The sequence below is a fragment of the Electrophorus electricus genome, chromosome 2 (genome assembly GCF_013358815.1).
Source record: "Electrophorus electricus isolate fEleEle1 chromosome 2, fEleEle1.pri, whole genome shotgun sequence".
Taxonomy (NCBI): domain Eukaryota; kingdom Metazoa; phylum Chordata; class Actinopteri; order Gymnotiformes; family Gymnotidae; genus Electrophorus; species Electrophorus electricus.
The window spans coordinates 18647126-18669625 of NC_049536.1; the positions used below are offsets into that span (position 1 = coordinate 18647126).

Sequence of the window (22500 nt, forward strand, 5' to 3'; positions counted from 1 at the left end):
GATAGATAGATAGATAGATAGATAGATAGATAGATAGATAGATAGATAGATAGATAGATAGATAGATAGATAGTTTCAAGTTAAGTAGTTAAGTACACAGTTTCCAGAGAAACAGTATGTTTCAGAAAAAGAGTAGCTTGCACTGACCTGTAGGAGTGGCTGTTAATTTGTTGGGATAAAAACTAACCTGGAACCCCCTTGGATTGATGTTGTCTATCAAACATCATCAAATAAAGTTAAAATGGCTGGTAGGTCTGGACTTAGTCCAAGTACATCTAGCCAATTTAATAACTAAACTGGAGGTGGTGTTCGCGTTTTACCTGCTCTAATCTCCTAGAAAAGACAAAAACATCAAAAACATACTCGTCAAGAGAGATAAATGACCACTCAGATAATAACTGTGGTCTGCGACCGCTCTAGATGTGCTACATGTACATTTATTAACACCGCCACTAAAATAACTGGCACAAAAAGATCAATTGTCATCCCCAATTCTTCCTCATGCATCACTGTGGGAGTTGTGTACTGTATTACTTGTAAGAGATACCTTTAGCTTTACACTGGAGAAACCAAGAGAAGTCTCGCTGACCATCAGAATTAAGGATTTGTCATTTCCAGTGGCAAATACATTTTAATACTAATGGACAGTACATTAATTATAAATCTGTTGTTGCTATGGCAGCAATGAAATTAAGAAACTCAAAAAGAACTCTACACTCCTAGTACTTTGGAATGAATGTTATGGTTTAAACACCTACTTTTTCTCACATAAACTGGTTCTCCAATCTACAATTTCATAATCTGCTAGCACAGCTGGTGAAGGACCTCTGTCGGAAATGTCTTGTTTCTCTGGAAACCCTTTGTACTAAAATGTTATACTTTTAGTTACTCACCTAATATTTCTACTGTGTATTAATATATATATATTTTTAAATATATTCTATATTAATAGAAAGACATTAATCTTATAGGTAGAAATCAAAAATCTACCCCTCAGGTTTTTCCTGTAGTTGCATATGGGTAAATTTTGTAAGCTCTGGCAACCAGATATAGCTTTTTCCTGGAGAAAGGGTAACGTCTGGATGGGACATTTTGAAACGTCATGACTGTAATTCATTTTAGTTCTGTGATCCTTTTAACCAGCCTCCATTTTAAGTTAAGGGACCAGCTGCTGAGAGCCATCTTGAGAAGGTCACTTTGGAGTGGCCATCCAGTGCCTGCCTGGTCGACTTTAGTGGCACCACCGACTTAATCACCTCATGTAGTAATGGACAGCATGTTTTAAAAAAAAACAAACAAACCGCTAAATACATCCTGGCGGTGAGTTGTGAAGGAAACGTTGCAATCTGCATGTGGAACGTGAAAACTCTTCCGTTCAAAACCTGAGAATGAGTGGTTACCAAACACGTCACCTTTAAGACTGAAACTCTCAACCCTTCTCATATCGACCAGCCAAAAGGCAATAAATATCAACACACAGGAGCTGGCTTGAAGTTTTATGTCTGATTGCTGGAAAGTATCTTTAAATGTCCTTTCCCGCTCACACTAGCACATGTACACTGTAAGTTCCCCTAGAGCGTTCTAACGAAAACTCTCAACTTTAGGAAGTTGGTGTTTTGTTTCACTGGAATGGAAGAACCTTTATAGACAAGATAATTAAGCAGAGCTAAGAGTCTAGCTTGGAGCAGAACAGCGTTGTGCAGTAATAGCAAGATCAAAGGTCAGCCGTTCTGTACCTAAATATACATTTTAAGTGAAACTCATTTATGTCAAAGGTCCTCTGAATGTTACACTATATTTATGAAATGTTCGTGACATAGCATTAATAGCAGATTGATAAGTTTGATTTTTTAGAAAATAAACTTAAAGGATTATTTGCTTCTGATACTCAATCCATTGGCATTGCTATTGTTGTCCATTTGACAGTTTATGCATACCAGTTTTAACCAAGCACATGCAATAATTGATCATTTTATTGATCAGGCAAAACCCAAAGGCTAGTCCTGCTCTCCTCTGATCATTTCTGTATGTTACACAACTGGAAAATCTCTACATACACATACAGTTTACAAACCTTTCCTCTAAAGGAAACCATATTCAAATTTTTTAAAAAAGAAATGAAAAAATAAAGGCAACATACATCACCTGACAATAAATGTGCATGCTGGGGCTGATAATGCTGTTTTGGCATGGCATATCTTTAAAGAAACCAGTGTTTTCTTAAATCACATGGTTTAAAAAATTAAAAGGAAAACAAGAAAGGGAAGAAAACAAAAACAATAATAACAAAAGAAACAATAATAACAAAAGAAAAAATAATGGGAATAAAAAAGGAAACAATCTGTTTATGTCTTTAAGTCGTGAAACTTTGAGGTTCAAACCAGTTTTTCATTTTGTTTTGTCATTGAGTGATGTGGCACTTCAGAATCCCCACCCCCTCCAACCCCCCAACCCCAATTTGAAATAATCTTTAGGTAAAATAATCTTGAAATAATCTTGAAATAATCTTTAGGTAAAAGACAAAACAGTGTTATTATTCTCTCCCTGTAAAAAAGAGGTTTAAGCTCTCCCTCGGTATTGTCGCCGAAGCTCGAGGGGCCGTCGTCCGGTGTGACACCGAGGTGACAAGGTCATAAATTCCAGTTTGGGGGTTTTACCCCCAAAACAGAGGCGAACCGCAGCCCGTGGATGTTCCGGAAGAGGAGCATCAGATGAGGGAAAGGCAGATAACCCACATCCATGCTTCATGCTACTCATCCTGGGTGACCAGTTTTATCGGGCTTGCGCCTCACCTCCACTCCACAGCTCCCATCTTCCCCCAGCCTGCCGCACATGCCTGTTTGTCTCTCACCACGACGACGGAACAACGGAAAACAGGAAAAAAAAAATGATTTTGGTTAAGAAATAGCTTTTGCAGATGCAGTGTGTGTGTGTATGTGTGAGAGTTTATGTGTGTGTGTGTGTGTGTGTGTGTGTGTGTGTGTGTGAGAGAGAGAGAGAGAGAGAGAGAGAGAGAGAGAATGTGAGTGTCTGTGTGTTTTAATGTGTTGATGAATAAATATTTTTCTCAAAAAAGGGAGGAAACAGGAAGAGTATGTGGGCGACAGCTGGTGTCCAGGGCAGGGGCAGGGCTGGGGTTTGGGGGCGGGGCCAAGGCTGGGGGTCCAGTGTGTTCAGACGGACTTGCGTCGCCTCATCAGGCGCAGGTTGTCCGTGTAGCTGTGCAGGCCGGGCGACACGGAGCTGATGGGGGAGGGCAGGAAGCTGTTCTTCAGCGTGCTGGGTGAGATTTCTTCGATACGGTACGTAACCGCAGAGTGAAAGTACTGGGGTGGGCTCAGCTGGCAGCTGAAGGAGTTCTGGTGTGAGAACACCCTTCCACCCACCCCCACACCTCCTCTTCCTCCTCCCCCTCTTCCTCCTCCTCCTCCTCCTCCTCCCCCTCCCCCTCCGTCGGGCCGCAGCGCAAGCGCGGCTGAGCTCCCGAACTCGTGCGAGCGGTAGCGCATGCACGAGCACACGGACTGCAGGTCGGCCACCTCCGACCTGAAGCGCGGCTGCTGCTCCCGCCTCTCCTGCCGGCCCCTCGCAGGCGCCCCCTCCTGGACATGCACGACGGTGCTGCTCCAGTTCCCGGCCAGCGAGGCGCGCTCCTCGGCATCGCGCCGCTCGTCCTCGCTGTTCATGGTGAGGAAGCGCAGCACGACCAGGTTCAGGAAGGCGCCGATCACCGTCAGCCCCACCAGGATATACATGAAGCTGAAGGCCACGTAGAGGGGCTTCCTCTGCAGCGCCCGGTTCTTCTGCAGGGCCACAAAGTCGCCGAAGCCGATGGTGGTGAGCGTGATGAAGCAGTAGTAGTACGACTGGAAGAAGCTCCAGTCTTCGTAGTGGGAGAAGGCGGCCGCGCCGATGCACAGGGTACCCATGCAGGAGAAGAAGCCCACCGTCACCATGTTCTCCATGGAGACCTCTGTGATGCGCATGCCACAGCACTTCTTGATGCGCTTGAGCAGGTACTTGACGAAGGTGTTCATGCGCTCGCCCAGGCTCTGGAACATCACCAGCGTCAGAGGGATGCCCAACACGGCGTAGAACATGCAGAAGGCCTTCCCCGCATCCGTGCCTGGCGCCGCGTGCCCGTACCCTGAGAGGAAGCGGAAAACACACAGGATCAGGCCGTGACCCGCCACACACGGCGCAGAGACCGTCAGACTGGAATCTCAGTGGTTACAGTTAGGACCGCAAGGTCTAAGTGAAGCTTTGCGGGCTGGGTGGTGTGCACCCGTGGCTAAACTATACTATTTGTACATTTATCGTTTTATGTTTAATAAGCAAGTTATACCCAATTTCTGGTCATTTTAATTTCTACTTTGGCTCGTTAAAAGTACAAACAGCTGTGGACATGCTGCTTCCCAAGACTCCACCTCTCTGCTTAGGCTAAACGGGTCTGTACCACGGAATTGTGCAGCGCACTTTCAAGAGTAAATCCGAATACATCTGCAATGCCCAACTACTGCTTGTTATCACATTAAACCCATTTTTGGCTGAACAAGAAACTGAAATAAACATATTTCATATGTTCATATATCCCATATACGTTTTACAAAGCAGCAACAATTTTTACTGCGTGATTGCTCATTATTTTGAGGGGGGTGGTGGTTATTTTTACATCTCTCTGTATTTGGTTAATGTAAGCTTTATGCAAATTTCTTAGGCTTTCTCACTTGCATCCATATACTGAAAATGCAAGCTCCGCCCCTGCACCCGGTATATCATTGGTTAATCATTATCGAGGTACTGGCCTTTGCAATGCAGAACGTTGAATTATGCAAGTAAGTGCTCTAAATAATGATTAATTTATAAGCAGGCACTGTGACAAATCTCAGGCACTGAAGAGCAGGGTTCTATTCATTTTTTGACGGCAAACGTAAATCATTTTGGCCAGCTCAACGCCAGCCCATCCTTCACATTAGAGGTTTAACCTGTGTATTTTTGTGGACAAAAGGCTGAACTGCTACCATATAGGTGCCTGTGTGCCTGTCCCAGTATACCTGATTCATTTCATTAAAGACTTAGTAAGCAGCAGGTGTTCTAGCGCATCTGTACTAGAGTAGCTTTGCTAGAGCATGTATTCAAGCATCATCAAAAACATATAAAAGGACAGAAACTTCAGAATTGCCCCTGTGTACAGGTAGTTTCAAAAAGTAACATTAAAGTACATCTTCAAGCAAAAACTGGTAATAAAACTGCTTACATCATAACCCCGGAACACAAAGTTAGGATTATACATAAACAGATTAACTGAAGCATTATCCCAAAATGTTAGGAATACAGAATCATTCAAAAAATTACATACAGCTCATAAAAATAGCTCAAATTAATTTGTGCTTGGTAGCTTGAAAAGATGCTGACAAGGAATTCATAATCTTCAGGGTCTGGTGGTGATTTCAAGCAGTACGCCAGAAGATATATGACAACCCAATCACTAATGTCAGAAGATATACAACAACACTATCACTAATGTCAGGAGATAAACAACACCACTATCACTAATGTCAGGAGATAAACAACAACACTATCACTAATGTCAGGAGATAAACAACAACAGGAGAAAGAGCTGAAATAAGCAGACCACTTAGCAATCCAAGAAAACACAAGAGAGATTAATTAACTGTAACTTATGAACATTAGGAGCACAATGTACTGAAGTTGAAGGACAACTGAATTACATTCAGTTCAGAAGTGACAAATGCATATTTTGCCCTGAATCACTTTATATGAGGTTACTCACATTAGGTATATGCCATTTTTCAAGTGGTGTAACTGTTTACAGTTTTTCCATCAACCCAAGCAACCTGTGGTTCATTTTTCTTGCAGAAGGAAGCACTGGCTTTGTTCACAAACGTGACCAAGCAGAAAAAAAGGTTACATCAAACTCACACAAACACAAACACACACACACACACACACACACACACACACACAGACACACACACACACACACACACACACACACAAATACAAAAGAGCTGTTTCATTCATTTTGCTGTGGGTTCAGAGATCAGAGTGGAGGTGTTCAATTAGACAAATGTCCCCTCTCTGCCCCTCCTTGCTCCCTATAGGGAGGGGAGGTGGAACGGCTGGGCATTATTGGTTTAGAAAAGGCAGGAAGTCTGGACGGGCCAGTAAAGCTTTTAGCTTAATGAGCCTTTATCTGGAGGCAAAGAGATAAAAGTTGCTGAGTCACTTGGATGCCATCGCACCTTTCCGTGTTGACTTATGGGATATTGGGATGGGATGAAAACACAGTATGACAATAAATGCATCAGATTCTAAACCTCCTGAGTCTGCCATTCGCTCTACATTTATAACCAGTATGCTGGGCAGTGTGGTGTAGCTGACTGGTATGCAGTACTGCGAGCATTATGGCAGGTAGTACTAAAGGCCAGGTTGGCAGTACAGGTGTTATGGGGGCAGTACGGTGAGTATTATAGTGGGCAGTATGGCACCATGGCCTGCCTAGAGTATTGCATGTCACGTTGGGCAAAAATGCCATCCAACTGGGCCCATACACAATTTAACCATTGCGTTATACACAGTTCGCCCGCTCCGGCGGGCAGCCGCAGGGGAGCCGGACGCCCACCAGGCACAGCCTACGTTCCCTGGCTTTGCAGAGGCCACGGCTGGCCCGTCTCATGCCGGGAGCCTCGGGGAACTTGCTGAGGTCTCCACTGTTCATTTGGTCCTCTGAGCATTGACCTCAGAGCTGTCTTGGACACCAACTGCCCACTCCTGCACGTGTTCCTGGCTTGTAGGCTATTTTTAGCTCACACTCAATCGATTCCATTTGCAACCGGCGACTGGGGAGAGTTTTCTTTTCTTCACGACCAAGTGCTCACAGTTCGTTTGACCCTTATACAGCACGCACGCAGGCATTATACACACATGGGTGCACACACTCCTGCGGGTTTAAACAAATAATTCCGCAGCTTCAGAGTTTCACGGTCAGTAAGCCAAGAGGTGAAGGATCTGAAATCAGACCTGCTAAGCTTGAACAGCCCCCATACAGAAGCTCAGATCCAAAAGCTGGACTCACTGTGGAATACTTACCATATGTGTTTTGAGCAATTAGGTGCTCACATTATAATAAAGACAGCCTGCTGAGAACAGGAAGCTATACTGACTGAAACATGAGATATACAACACTCTAATATGCTAAATAAATGTCTCTGTTTATTCATCCTTTATGGCAGGTGAGGATGTCCATATGATGCAGAATAGCTTCTTCAAGAGCAAGAGCAACTTAAATGCTGTACTAAATGAAAATAAAACTCACTTTTTTAAAATTGTACAAATGGCACACATTTAGAAATGCGTACACATTTAGACTTCTGACATCAGCTGGGTTGTCCTCCCCTAATTCATTTTCTGTAAATATATCATTCTAACACCTCTTCTACTGCTGCATTTATTGGTCTACTTGTTCAATGTTTTGCAATACCCTTCTGTGTATCACCTATTTCACATAGACAAACTCCTTAAACACTCATTTGAGTGTTTCTGATTATGACCCTATTATCACAGGGGTGTTAATAGAGATGCCACCGTTTACAGCATGCTTTAGAAAACAGTCTTAAAAACGCAATGGGCCTAGGTCGTGGTCATCACCTTGACCTTTGGCTGATTGTGTCTGCCGACATCGTGACCATCACCATGCGTTTGGATGATTGTGTCTGCCGACGGTGATCTTAGTGGCGTTGTTTGCGACAGTGGGCCTAGTAAGTAGGCTAATAATTCCTGTCTCTTGCAGGCCAGTTCAGTGAACCACCTCGCCTCCTGTTATCTGTCTTTAGAGAATCCTTTGGAGTGGTGCACGCAAGGAGCTGCCAAATAAGATTAAAACCTACCCAACGTGGGAGGTTTATTTGCCGTGAGTACGGAGCACTGCAAAGCCGAGATACGCCGCGCAACACTGTTGTTATCTGCGGAAGTGGGTCGATCTTCTACACGCGCATTGCTTGTCACGGTTCCCTCTCCAGTTTGCGCTTAGTCATGGTGCGTGTGTACAGGGGGGTCGCGAGGCTCCCCCAGAGTGGTGAGTCACCGGTTAAATATAATCAGGACAAGTCGTAAAAGCTCAGAAACGTACGATGTTGCGAAAGCAAGTGGATGGCAACCTTTCAGACCCAATTAAATAAAAGAAATGAAAAATGCTGCATAACAAAATGCGCAGCCTACGCTCTGGTTTTGTCCACGTGAGAGTAGTTTCAATAACGGGACAAAAGGCAAAAGCACACAATGAGTTTTTAAGCCAAGTGCGACAGCTGTACAAAGACATAAAATGTACTTGTTGAATCTAAGCTTTATCGTACCGGGTCCAGTAAGTCATCGGATTGCACTGCGCAGTTACCCGAAGTGACAGTCCAGTTCTGCTACTCAGAAATGTTATCCTGAACCATTAGAACTTAAGAAAACTTTAGAAATCTCAAAAAACCTCAAAACCTTTATCACGATGAACAGCAAACTAATTAAAATTTCTTGGTTGAACCTTTTTACCATTGTGTCTTAGATAAGTATCCATTGGTCATCAAAGTTCCCTAACCTCTCAACCTCCCTTTCCCGTTAGAGACCCACTAATTAATATTGAGTTTCTAGGCAACCTATGCTGCACACAGTACTTAGGCTTCTCTGTGGGCTGTGGGTGGGGTTGGAGGGTGTACAGGTCTAAACTATGAATAAGTCTTAAGTAGCGCCACTGTAAAACAGCACTGATATGACTCTTATTCTGTCCGTTTGTCTTCAGAGCATTGAAATGCTAAACACAGCTAAGCTGCGTAGACGTCAACTGTTCAGAGCTATGGAAATAGGTCATCATTCTATATATGTAGGTAAGGCAGGGCTTAGACATTAAGGCTATAAGGAAAGGCTCTCTGGGACTGGAGTTTGACTGTTCAGGGTTAAATCATAGAGATGTATGGGGAGCCTTTTGGTTTCTCATTGTAGCGTGGGACCGGTTGGCATTGCTGATTTGAGCCCCTTGGCTACATGGACGCTAATTGTAAAGAAGATATCGTTCTCTGCTAATGACGCTAAGTAACTGAAATTGTGATGTCAGCTTGATAAGGTGTGGTGCAGTCATCTTTGGTCTCCTCGCGGTGGATATAAACAACACATATTTGGCGGTTCGAAAGGAAGCAGGGACATGAAAATTAAATTACTGTCCTCTCCTGTGCTGAGTCATTCTGTGCTGCAGTTGCTGTCTAGACTATCTCTGATTGTGCCGATTAGAGGGATTTTTTAATGTCTAAGAGGCAGAAGGCATTGTACCTGTTCTGATGCTATTAGGACTATTATTATTATTATGATTTAATAATTCTATTGCCAGTGTGTGTGTGTGTGTGTGTGTGTGTGTGTGTGTGTGTGTGTGTGTGTTGCTTTTTAAAGCTTGGGCCTTACTGCCAGGTCTCAGTAATGATTTGTAGGAGCACAGAAGGTAAAATAAACGCCATACAATATAGCTAACAGCCAGAATAGTGGGTTTTGAGTAGTTTCAGGGGGAACATAACTTCACCCCTTTCCGGAAGGTTCAGGACAGGAGTGTAACTCGAGCTCAGCCTCCCAGCATACACCCATGGAAGATGGCATAGCGCGTCCTCTAACACGGCCCGCTGTGTGACGTCTGCGCTTCAATCGCCCACTCTGACACACTGTAATGAGGCAGAAATACTCTCACTCTACAGTAGCTCACCTGGTAGAGGAGGAAGTGCATGGTGCTACTAACACCAAGGTCATGGCGTTTGCTTCCAGGGTCGCTCGAGATGTCATTACTCATAAATATCTAAGCCAATGTGGATAAGAGCATCTGCCAAACAATATAAAAGGACTATGGTGTGTTCTGAGCTTCTCATTTGGTACTTCTAATTCTGCTTTTAAAACAGGTTTTACAAGCATGTAAAGACAAATCTAGAGGAGGGAAAACTTCACTAGCAGTGAAAAGAAGCATGTTAACCAGCCCCTACTTGACTTGGCTGTTCATAGCATTTTGGGGTGGGCTTTCCTTTAAATGAATGCTTTAATGCCATGAGGTCTACTCCTTAAATTATAAGCAAATTGCACATTTCCACATCTGATGCATATCAGATATCATATCAAAATCCTACAAGTCTGAAAGGGCAATGAGATTTCATTTATTATTCACAAAAGCCTTGTAATGGCAAAGCTTTAATTGAACTTGTATCTGGAGGAAGCGAGAGAGAGAGAGAGAGAGAGAGAGAGAGAGAGAGAGAGAGAGAGAGAGAAAAAAACAGAAAGACCAAGCAACAGCATGGCTGTACGTCATGTTTAACAGGAAGGTTGCACAAGCTCGTTGTTTGAAAGCCTGTTCTCCCAATGGTATCGCCATGAAGTATGGGCCGCTAACAGACAGGTTCATTACCGTGGAAGGGCTTCACATCGCTGCCTTTTGCCCGGCCATGTCACCTGTTAATCCACCTCCAATTACACCCTCAGCAAGTCGGTGATAATGACCATGAGATGCAGCATGTTAATGAGAATGGAGTGGGAGAGAGAGAAAAAAGCTGAGAGAGAGAGAGAGAGACAGAGAGAGAGAGAGAGAGAGAGAAGTGAGAGATGAGTACAAAGAGAAATAGGAAAAGCAAGACAGAAATTATGTGTTATTTTCCTAAAACCTTCTAGAAATATCTTGGATCTCTTTTAATTCAAGAGTGTTGCTAAACTGGTCATAAGCCATTAATGTCTGAGTGCCTACACACCAGGCTGTCATTTTCAGATGGTAGGGAAGTTCTTCACAAGGAACAAGCCTGTGCAGCACAGGAGATCTGGTTAAAGGTGCGAGGTGGTGTACATTTGGTTTCGAACGACTCCGTCCGCCTGTTTCAGGGCATTCTGTGCCCGTGAAATCATAGTCACTTAAACCGGCAGTCACTTGGTTTACAAACACAGGGTAATAATATGCTACAAGGCCATTGCTAACAATGTGAATAAAATCACACAATATGCAGTCTCCATAGACAAACAGTGGCAGTAGGGTGGGTCATACTGAAGAGCTCAGTGACTTTAAACACGGCACAGTGAGTTTCAACATTGGATGACACTTTTGCCCCGAGTCAGGTCATGAAATTTCTGCTCGGTGTGATCTGCCTCAGGCCAACCGTGAGTGCTGTTATGATGAAATGGAAGTGTCTAGGAGCAACAACTCTGCCATAGAGCAGCAGAGCACACAAACCCTCGGAGCAGGATGGACAAGCGGAGCAGGATGGACCCTCTGCTGGGCCTGTTAAAACCCACAGCCTCTGGGAGCAACAGCAGCCCAAGAACTGCGTCAGGACCTTCACGAGGCCGGCCGAGCGGCTGCGCACGAGGCTGAGATCACCGCGTGCAACGCCGAGTGCTGGCCGGTGTAGCGTACACCGCATTAACAGCAGACACTGAGACGGTGGAAATGCGTTTTCTGGAGTGATCAACACTTCACTGACTGAGAATATGATCTATGAATCTGGGTTTGGTGAATGCTACAAGAACACAACCTACCAGAATGAATAGTGTCAGCAGTAAAGATTGGCTGAGAAGGGACTAGTCTGGGTCTGGTTTTCAGAGATTGGGATAGGTCCCTTAGTTCCAGTGAAGGGTATAGTTAATGCTATAAAGACATAAATAACTGTATGCTTCCAACTTTGTTGTAACAGTTTGAGGAAAGCCCTTTTCTGTTCCTGTTTGACTGTGTGCTCGTGCAAGGTCCATAAAGACACGATTTAATGAGTTTATACAGATCCCTGATCTTAACCCCACTGAACACCTCTGATATGAATTGGAAAGTTAATTGTGAGCCAGACATTCTCGTCCAACACAAGTGCTTGACCTCTTGTGGTTGAACGGACCCAATTTCCTAAAGGCACACTACTAAATCTTGTGGAAAGTTGTCCCAGAAATGTAAAGGCTGTAACAACCACAAAGGGTGGGAAGGGGTGAGAATCGATCCATATTAATGCCTATGCATTTGGAATGGGATGTCCAGCAAACCCATACAGGTATGATGGCCAGGCGTCCAAATACCTTTGGCCATATAGTGTAAGTTTGAATTGTAATTCTCCTATTATCCACATCAGCCTTGTTCACACACCTTCTCCTCTTCATGGTCATTCAGACCTCATTCTGCCACGCTGCTGATGGCATCTCCATGAGACACATAAACACTGGGACTGTGTCCAAACTGGTGCTTTCAGCATATAGCAAATATCAGCACAGCTTTAGAATGAAATGGTCTGACTATGCCTCACGCAAGACAAGTCCTCCTGACCTTAAAAATATATATTATTATTATTATTATTATTATTTTGGCAGTTGCATGCAGTGAGTGTGATTTAAGCGGATTTCTTACAAATGAGTTCGTAAGGAAATATAGAACAACTGTGACGCAGTTGCCCGGTACTCAAGAAGCTGAGGAGCAGGAATCCATATCCCAGAATCCCCAGGAACCAATTTGTTATTTCATATCATCCTCCCCAGAAAGTACATAAATACCTACCTGTTTGTCTAGCCCGTTGCGAAGTATTGCCACTTCGTTTCCAAAGGCTTACCGAGGGTGTTCTTGTATTCCACTTTCTGTGCGTTGATTGTATTACATACATTTCTGCTTTTGCGATTTTGGCTTGCTCGTCTGGATTCTGACGAGCCGAGTTTCTCCCTCTTGTCAGTCTGGTTAGATTCTTTCATGGTGTTTTCTAGTACGACTTTGGATCTCTTTTTGGCTTACTGCTTGTGCCTTTATAGTAAAAATAACCAATCCAGCTGCTCCTCAAACATCTGAATACTCATGTCGCATTACAACAACAAATCCACACCTTGCTTAAACAAGAACTTTTTTAAATGTTTAGAAATCTGCACTTGTGAGATCCTACTGGGGGAAGAAAATTAATAGATTCAGCAGAGAAACATCAAAGAAACTCCTCAGATGATCATGGCATCAAACACGGAGCTGAGCAGTCTGTTAGGTGTAATCCAACGAAGGAAAGATCAACATTAATCCTCTTCTCTACTGGAGTTTCCGTGAAAGGGGTTGATGAATGAACCGTCTGTTTTGCTTTGGCCATGCCAAAGTTCAGTCAGTTCTTTTTTCCAGCCAGCATGGATCCTTAATTTGGCTAATGTATTCTATCAGAGATGAAACTGCTGGTATTTGTTTCTTTCTTCGCAACCTGTTTACCTGCCACTCAGGTTTATTTATAAATGGTTACTTGTACGTGGCCATTTATGTTAACAGTGGCTAATGCGTAACCATGATGTTTCTTTCTGGGGCACAACACGGGGGTGATCAGCCTTTTCTTTTTGTGCCATCTCAAGCCACGCCCGCTACACGTCACAGCGAGAACGAACCCGGTGACCTGCATTTATCTGCCGGGTGGCCACCAGAGGAGGAGGTACTGTTGGCTCCATCGCAGGAGTCACGGGCAGGCGGCCGTTCCCGGTCACACAGACAAGAGCCCGAAGGTCGAGTCCGATTAGTCAGTCTCGGAGGACAGAGATGGCCAGATTGCTGATGACCGGAGCCGTCCTTCTGTGGACGGAGGCCCATGCCAAACGCCGTGAAAAACAACAGAGGCAAAGCCATTCCATTTGATTCAGCATTCACCAGCAGTTCAAAGGCAGACTTTGGTTTTAAGGAGTTCCAAGAAAAGCACTGACAAGTGTGAAATGGATGAGAACATTTTAGACAAGCGCACTCACACACTCACCAACATCAGGCTTTGCTAGAAAAATTGCATCCTATATAATAATGCATTAATTTAAAAATAATAATTAATTTCGAAATGCATCTGTTGAGTCAACATATCCACTAAACACTGATGACTTCAGGTGTATTGAAGGAGTAGTGAGAGAGCAGGTAAAACAGTTCAGGAGTTTGGGGCTGGAGAACCCTGTGCTAGGCTGTGCTCCTTGACTGATACTGTGGGAGTTTTGAGGCTGTGCTACTCCTACTGCATTGTGGGAGTTTGGGGCTGGAGAACCCTGTGCTAGGCTGTGCTCCTTGACTGGTACTGTGGGAGTTTTGAGGCTGTGCTACTCCTACTGTACTGTGGGAGTTTGGGGCTGGAAAACCCTGTGCTAGGCTGTGCTCCTTGACTGGTACTGTGGGAGTTTTATAGTTGTGCTACTTCTACTGTACTGTGGGAGATAGGGCCTGGAGAACCCTGTGCTAGCCTGTGCCCCTTATCCTGCACTGTGGACATTTAGACGCTGTGCTACTGCTACTGTACTGTGGGAGATAGGGCCTGGAGAACCCTGTGCTAGGAGATGCTCATCCTCCTCCTGTAGCAGGTGCTTTTAAATGCATCCCCTACATTCTGAGGCATGCCCCTGGTTTCCCCACGCACCACACAGGAACGCATAGAGGAATCCATTCAAGCACCAATGCACTGAGAAAAAAATAAAAATAAAAAAATAATAATAATTTTGTCGGTATCCAGACAAATGCACCTGTTTATTTTTTAAGGCAGAATCAAGAGAATCAACTTTTTTTTTGTAAAAATGATGCAAGCATTTAAGGTTTTTGCTGGGAGGGTGATGCCTTAGAAGTGATATGTGATACTAAAAGAAAGAAGTGTGTATGGGTAAGCGAGAGAGGGAGACTGTCTGTAGGAGAGAGAGAGAGAGTCTGTTTGTGTGTAGGAGAGAGATAGAGTCTGTTTGTGTGTAGGAGAGAGAGAGTCTGTTTGTGTGTAGGAGAGAGGGAGAGAGAGCCTGTGTTTGTGTATAAGAGAGAGAGGGAGAGAGTCTGTGTTTGTGTGTTGGAGAGAGAGAGAGAGAGAGAGAGAGAGAGAGAGAGAGAGAGAGAGAGAGAGAGAGAGAGAGAGTCTGTTTGTGTGAAGGAGAGAGAGAGAGTGTGTGTTTGTGTGTAGGAGAGAGAGAGAGTCTGTGTTTGCGTGTAGGAGAGAGAGAGAGTCTGTGTTTGTGTGTAGGAGAGAGAGAGAGAGAGAGAGAGAGAGAGAGAGAGAGAGAGAGAGAGAGAGAGAGAGAGTCTGTTTGTGTGAAGGAGAGAGAGAGAGTGTGTGTTTGTGTGTAGGAGAGAGAGAGAGTCTGTGTTTGTGTGTAGGAGAGAGAGAGAGTCTGTGTTTGTGTGTAGGAGAGAGAGAGAGAGAATCTGTTTGTGTGTAGGAGAGAGTCTGTGTTTGTGTGTAGGAGAGAGAGAGAGTCTGTGTTTGTGTGTAGGAGAGAGGGAGAGAGAATCTGTGTTTGTGTGTAAGAGAGAGAGGGAGAGAGTCTGTGTTTGTGTGTAGGAGAGAGAGAGAGAGAGAGAGAGACAGATCGTGTGTGTATGTGTAAGAGAGAGAGAGAGTCTGTGTTTGTGTGTGAGAGAAAAAGGGAGAGAGAGAGATAGAGAGAGAGAGAGCGAGAGAGAGAGAGAGAGAGAGAGTCTGTGTTGTGTGTAGGAGAGAGAGGGAGAGAGAGTGTGTGTGTTCGTGTGTAAGAGAGAGTGAGAGTGCGATATGTGTGCACTCCCTCATGATCATGAGCCAAATCTCCCTAACACATCAGCCTCCTGAAAACCTTCCTTCAGACTGATCTGTTTGCTTGGCCACAGCATCGTGTGTGCGTTTGTTTTCCATGAAGCGTGGCCCCCAGTATCACATGACTTATTACTCTGTCTCTTTTTCTGAGAGCCTTTTATAGCATTTTTTAAGACAAAATCTTCAGGTTTTATACGAGGAGGTGAGTGGAAGAAAGTAGATGTGAGAATATTTTTAAAAGAGAGAGAGAGAGAGAGTCTGTTTGTGTGAAGGAGAGAGAGAGAGTGTGTGTTTGTGTGTAGGAGAGAGAGAGAGTCTGTGTTTGTGTGTAGGAGAGAGAGAGAGTCTGTGTTTGTGTGTAGGAGAGAGAGAGAGAGAGAGAGAGAGAGAGAGAGTCTGTTTGTGTGAAGGAGAGAGAGAGAGAGTGTGTGTTTGTGTGTAGGAGAGAGAGAGAGTCTGTGTTTGTGTGTAGGAGAGAGAGAGAGTCTGTGTTTGTGTGTAGGAGAGAGAGAGATTCTGTGTCTGTGTGTAGGAGAGAGAGAGAGAGAGAGAGAGAGAGAGAGAGAGAGAGAGAGAGAGAGTCTGTTTGTGTGAAGGAGAGAGAGAGAGAGTGTGTGTTTTTTTTATTTATTTATTTTTATTAACCTTCCCTAGAATATATTTTCTCAAATTTCCCTTTTAGGAAATTAATAATAGAACCTCTAATTGCTCATGATCCTAAATGATAAACTAACAAACACATAAGTAATCATCCAGCTATTGTATATTCAAATGTGCTCAAGTATAGAACACAGCTCACTGTTGAACGCAAACCTGCCCTGCTACAACCTTCACTATGACCTGTTACATCTCTTAGTTCACCCCTCCTCAGGTTATCTAACTGGAGGAGAGCAAAGAGTATCCATGGTGAGGAGCTAAATTGGCCAATCAGAGGTAAGCAAAAGCATTGATTGCTCCTGGTCTGATGAAGGTGATGTCTGTCAGAGGTGGAATCCCTGTAGAATAAGGCACCAGGTGCTATTAAAGGTATAGTCATGGGTTTGAAAAGGGTTTTTTGTTGTTGTGGTTTGACAGTATATTCCCACAGAATCATAATTAGCGCTACTTTGCCAAACCCAGACATTATACCACCCAACATGTCAGGTGCCAGGTCAGGCTTGTTTACAGTTCATGTAAACAAAGAAACATAAATAAGCAATTTAGATTCATAAAAATGTTGTTTTCTGTATTATTTCTTATTTTCTCAGCCAGTGAATTCTCACTAAAGGGCACGCCACCTCAATCCCTAACTTTAGTGATTAAAGACAAAGCATTCTTAACAATACTCCACTGGCCAGTTCCACTGGCCAGAACAACACTTCAGTGTTGTTCGACTGTAGGGAAGATAATGAGTTCAGTCAGCTGTGTTTGAGAAGAGAACACATGCAACTGAGCAGGGAGTACAATGTGTTCCCAAGATTAGCTGTCAAAACATTGGCTTCACAAAACACTGCCATGGTGGGGGGGCATTCACTTCTTCCAGTTTGTACTTCTGAAATCTCTGACCGCGGCTCGAAGGACTAGCACAGGGAGAGAGAAACCAAGCCACTGTGTTCTCCTAGTGGGGCCCTCTCCCACCCACACCATCTGCATATTATCAGCTCCTGCAAGCAAGTTAGCCATTTCTTGTCAGGGTTTCTCAGGTGGTTTTCCAAATTGTGTCCAATTTCATGTACAATCCAAACTCCACAGTGTAAAATTGGTCTGATTTCACACTGTGGACAATTCTGTTGTTACGTGTAATTGCTCGAGGCTTCTGTTCTTTCTTTTCCTGGATGAGTACAGGTAACAGGCTCAGATATATGAACTGTAACACAGTTAATCTAGAACCACATGTAGACCTCCTCATGGTCCACCTCACCTTGGGCATGGTTCAGTCCATCCCTGGGTTCCAAAAATACATTTATATTGCCACAGTTTTTTTACTTGAGTCAAATTCTGATTTGAACCAAAGGAAAAACGTCCTTATACCACTGTCTAGGTGTTCGCTAGACTCAGGTATTTCCCCAGTGTTGCAGCGGGAGGAATACTAAACTGGGCAATGCTGTGGTTCTCCAGGAACTGAGTTTAAAAAAATATTTTCTATAGCAACAACATGCCAATCACCAAGCATGCCCCACAGTGCCCCACAGTTCCAGTGTGCCCCATGGTGACAGCCCACCCGACTCAACTCGTCAGCTAATTAACAAATCTGTGCTGAGTATAAAATGCAAGACAGCAATGAAAGTACTTGTGTGTTCCTGTACCAGGACTCAGAAACAATGGGCTGCAGAAGAAGATATCTTAACAGGCATTGCCCAAAAATCGAGGGCTCTCTCTCTTGCACTCTCTCTCTAGCTATCTCTTTCTCTCCCACTCACTCACTCTGGCGGAGCTGAATGAACACAAAACTCCGATTCTGTTTCCCCAGACATCACTGCTCAGCTCATAAAAGCCAGAATCGATTCTGCTCTGGGCTTCACCAGAGCAAAGAGAGACGTTCCTTTATGACCTGGCACTTCGGATTCATCTGATCGACATTTGGTAGCACAGATGGTAAAAGTCTTTAAAGGCATTGCATGTGCAATCTGTCATCGTCTGCAGATGGGCAGAGTTTTGTGTTTAGCAAAGGAACATCCATTTACACACACACACACACACACACACACACACACACACACACACACACACACCCCTCTTGATATTACTGTTATTATCTGATATAAGTAGAAAATGTCTCTGGTCACACTATTATAATTAAACTCACATGCCTTTGGGAACTTTACCAACTCTCAGTGATATGGAGAAAAGAGCAGAAAGGAGTCTTTCATAGGATTTAGGTTGCCACTAATATTCGCTAGTCGCAATTTTAAAAAAGGATCCCACTAGTGTGAATAACTGCAACATATAAAAAATGGAGATTTAGAAATCTGACAAGCTGACTAGCTGAACTACACCTCCTGAGTTCTGCTAACATTTGTGTAAATGTAGGGTCAGATTTTGGTCATGGTAAAGTGTAATGATCATATGTAACATGATCAACGATTCATATGTAATGCTCAATAAAGCAGTTTTTACTGAGTGAATAAGACCAATGGCTTTATGATCATGTAGCCAACAATACACAATCCATAACATATTATTCTTTTACATACAGAACCAATTTCTAATTATTTACTTCAATGCAAAGGAAACCCTGTTTGAAATATGAAGCACTCTATTTTATGCCACCCAAAACATTAAAAGGCAGTGTGTTTGCATGTAAATACACAATGAAACACTTAAACTGGGTTGGTCTCCCAGGCTCTGTACCAAATTGGTTCCAATCCTACATGAATATTTACATTTACAGCATTTGACAGACTCTCTTATCCAGAGCTACTTACGTATATTAATTACAAAGCATGTGCTTCCTGGGAATCAAACCAAGACCTGTGAAGGTCATTAGGATGTTGCACTACCTTTTCTACTTGTACTATATGTTGTACTTCGAAATTAAAAGTTCAGTCCTAGGACCAGAACTAAATAAGCTATGCATGGTCCCTTAAGCCAGGATAATAAAAAAAATTCTCCCATCAATATGCAGACAGTACATCCACCTGTCCTCAGAGGTGCAGCAACTCCTTGTCTGATGGTCCTGAGGACATGAAATTCTGGATGTGTCACAGTATTCCGCAGTGGAACAAAGTCAAAAAGGAATTCCGTATTACTGGAAGTGACAAATTCGGAACTGCTGCAGCGACGCATTTGGAGTCCCTGTCTGTTAGGGCTACAGACTGCGTCAAAATCCTGTACTTTCAGCACTGTCCTTAGCTTTAAGAATCATGTAAGCAATGTTTGCAAAATTGCATTCTGTCACCTGAGAAATATATCCAGCGTCCAAGCCATTCTCTCAACAGCTGACAGTTGAAAATGCTCTTTTTCATGACGTGCCAAAGAGCTTCATGTCTAGCTGGCAGCGAGTTCACGAAGCTGCCGCACATCCTGTAATGAGGTATACCTCTCCTGCTCTCAGACAGATACAATAGTCACCTGTGTCTTTCAGAATTGGCTTTACGAGACTCTTATTTATCTTCATATGTCTTCGTGGTCATGCTACGCCGTCCCTCAATCAGACGATTATTAGATTTATTCCCACAAGAACACTCAGATCTACCAACAGTAACACGCAGGTCATACCTGACTAGAAAGAGGTGAAGTAGACTTACTTTAAAGGCCCTCAGCTTCACAATTCACTTCTTAGTGACATTTAAGAACAGGGTGACTGCCTGGGTGTTCAGATTAGCTTTTAATTAGCCCGTGACTTGGATTTATTTATTTTCATTATTTGCTTTATACTAGCTTCCATTTCATCTCAATTTACTCCATGTACTTTTATTTATACTATAAAGGAGCATGTGGTATATGGTTATTTAAAGCTTATTAATAAAATAAATAAACATTAATGCAACATTAATACAACAGTATCAATGCAAAAAACCTGCAGCGTAACACAGGCCTCCCTCACCATGCCTGAGGATACGTGGCATAGCGTGGACAGAGAAACGGTCAAAGAGGAGCCAGAACCCACAGAAGAAACCTGGAAGTTTCCACGGGACCACTTCAGTACTTTTGTACAAATGTAGCACAATGTTTTAAAGAGTCAATTCAAATCCCTTTGCTTAAGCCACTAAAGCCAAGTGACTGAATCATTAAAGACCCATAGCACTTGTTGCTGTGGAGGCGTTTGAGAGAGTTCTGATAATTATTCTAAAGCCATATACTGCCCCGGTATTGGATTCATATTAATTCACTTATCGAGCCAATCGATCAGTTGACGATACTATTAATCTTGCTCTTTTTACCTTTTGAGATATTTATACATATGTATGTGTTTTTTTCTTAGACTTCAGGTCAGCTTTTAATGTGGTGAACATCAGCAAACTCTGTCAGACGTTAATGGATTTAAACATTAACCCAGCTTTATGTCATTGGGTTTTGGCTTTTTGAAGCGGAAGAAAACAGTCAAAATCAATAATTCAACATCACAGTGTTTGTCACTTAGGGGTGACTCAGGGCTGTGTACTGTCTCCATGGGATTTTTCTCTGATCTGGTATCTGAATCTGTTCAAATGAATCCATTAAAATTGTAAAATATACAGATGATACCACCACAATAAGCCTGATCACAGATAATTACTCCGTTATCAGTCAGAGGTGAATCGATCAGTAATACGGTGTACTAACAATTACCTCCGGCTTAATACAGCCAAAACAGTGGAGATCATGACAGGAAGAAGCAGAATGTAAAAAATCCAGTGCAGGTTTTTATAGTCAATATCTGATGTAAAATCTTTCAAATTTTTGCAACCTTATTAGCAATTCTTGTGGAGCTTTAGTCCTGATCATATCATTAAAACATTTCAACAACAAAGAATCAATCAATCAAATTCTTACTGCCCACTGAATAGCTTAGACATCAGTTGTCAAACATGGACATGCTTCATTCAGTAGTACAGTGAGGTTGGGTATTTTATTTTCCATCCAAAAAAACACCTAAAGATTTCTGTGCAAAAAGACCAACCTAAACATACTTCTGTAATGTGAGCGCGCGTTTGTGTAGTATTGGCTTCACCTGAACATGTGCAGTGAATAATGATGAAAGGTTCAACACACGTGAGCTCCTCTCCCTTCATCTTGAAGGGCGGCCTTCAAGACTAAACCAGTACATATGGCATTACTATAATCCATAATTCCAACCGGCAAATGGTTTTAATTTTAGACTTCAGTAAGACGCAGCAGCAGTGAGCAGTGGGCAAAGTGGGAGTAAACTGCCTCCTGGATACTGAGGGCCACAGAACACACACACACACACACACACACACACACACACACACGCATCTACGCATATCTGACCGCTTCAGTACCCAGCCTACTCTTCACAGCCAGAATTCCACGCTACAGCTCTCAGATAATAGACTCTATTATCTTAAGTCGGTTTGTCTAGAATTTACAACGGATTCACTTTAGGAACCTCAGCTGACTCATACTTGAATTGGAACCCCGCCCAAGCGGGTGGGTCAGATGGTTCCAGAACGTTTCTGTCATCTGGGTCGGTTTAGTCTGGCGGTTTTAAACTATTATGAAATCTTCAGTGAGGAGCACTCTTAACACTGACTAGAAACTTGCTCAACATGAATAACTGGACCAAAAGGTTTTGTATTTTAAAGTGTTAAAAAGATGTTTTACATACTTCATTAGGTGCTCTGATGTAAAAAATAAAAGTGTGAATTTATGACCATTTTGAATTCTAGAGAATAGACTGAATGGGTTCTATTCTACAAATAAATGCACACATTATGCCATGCTTTGTAAGCACACTGTTCTATTGCCTGAGTACACACTAAGCAGACACTTCATTGGATATACCTCCATTAATAGGTACACCTTGAAAGAATACAGCTGTTGCTGTGCACATCTTGCGTTAGGCACTCTCTAGTCCTTCACTGGGGGACAGTTTTAGACCACGGGACCACTTTTGGGTTACAGATGCTCCAGCGCTGACAACAGCTACTGCCACTGCTGTTCCTTATAAACCTGCAACAGCTCAGCACCCATCAGCATATCAGTATCACTGCTGTGTGGAGAACGTTCCCGCCAGGCACCGTAAAAACACTTCAGCTGCAGTTTCTGACTTCAGAACATTGATTCTGCAGGTCTGCTTACGAAGCTGACCGACACCCTTTACACAGATGGGTCTTACTGGTCTGTGACTGGACACTTACAAAAGGTGAGAGTTCGTGGGGTTTACGTATCTAGAACCCAAAGCAGTTGCATGCGTTGGCTAGCAGAGCCATTCCAGGACCCGGGGACAGTGGATGCTGGCAGGCTCTGGTACATGCTGGACTGCTGGTGACCAGAGGCAGTGTTGGCAGCAGATGGCATCAAGATGGCAGGAGAGCCCATGTGTTGGGAG

The 22500-nt window shown here is 43.4% G+C and overlaps 1 protein-coding gene across 1 annotated transcript in view; it reads right to left on the reverse strand.

Annotated features, from left to right (window-relative positions):
- Window positions 1-3151: 3151 nt before the first annotated feature.
- The window catches only part of kcnk9 (potassium channel, subfamily K, member 9), a 47182-nt gene continuing 27833 nt past the window's right edge, over window positions 3152-22500 (reverse strand). The window contains exon 2 of the mRNA XM_027016251.2: window positions 3152-4147. Coding sequence (XP_026872052.2) covers window positions 3174-4147 — 974 coding nt within the window. The 3' untranslated portion in view covers window positions 3152-3173. The remainder of the gene's footprint in view (window positions 4148-22500) is intronic.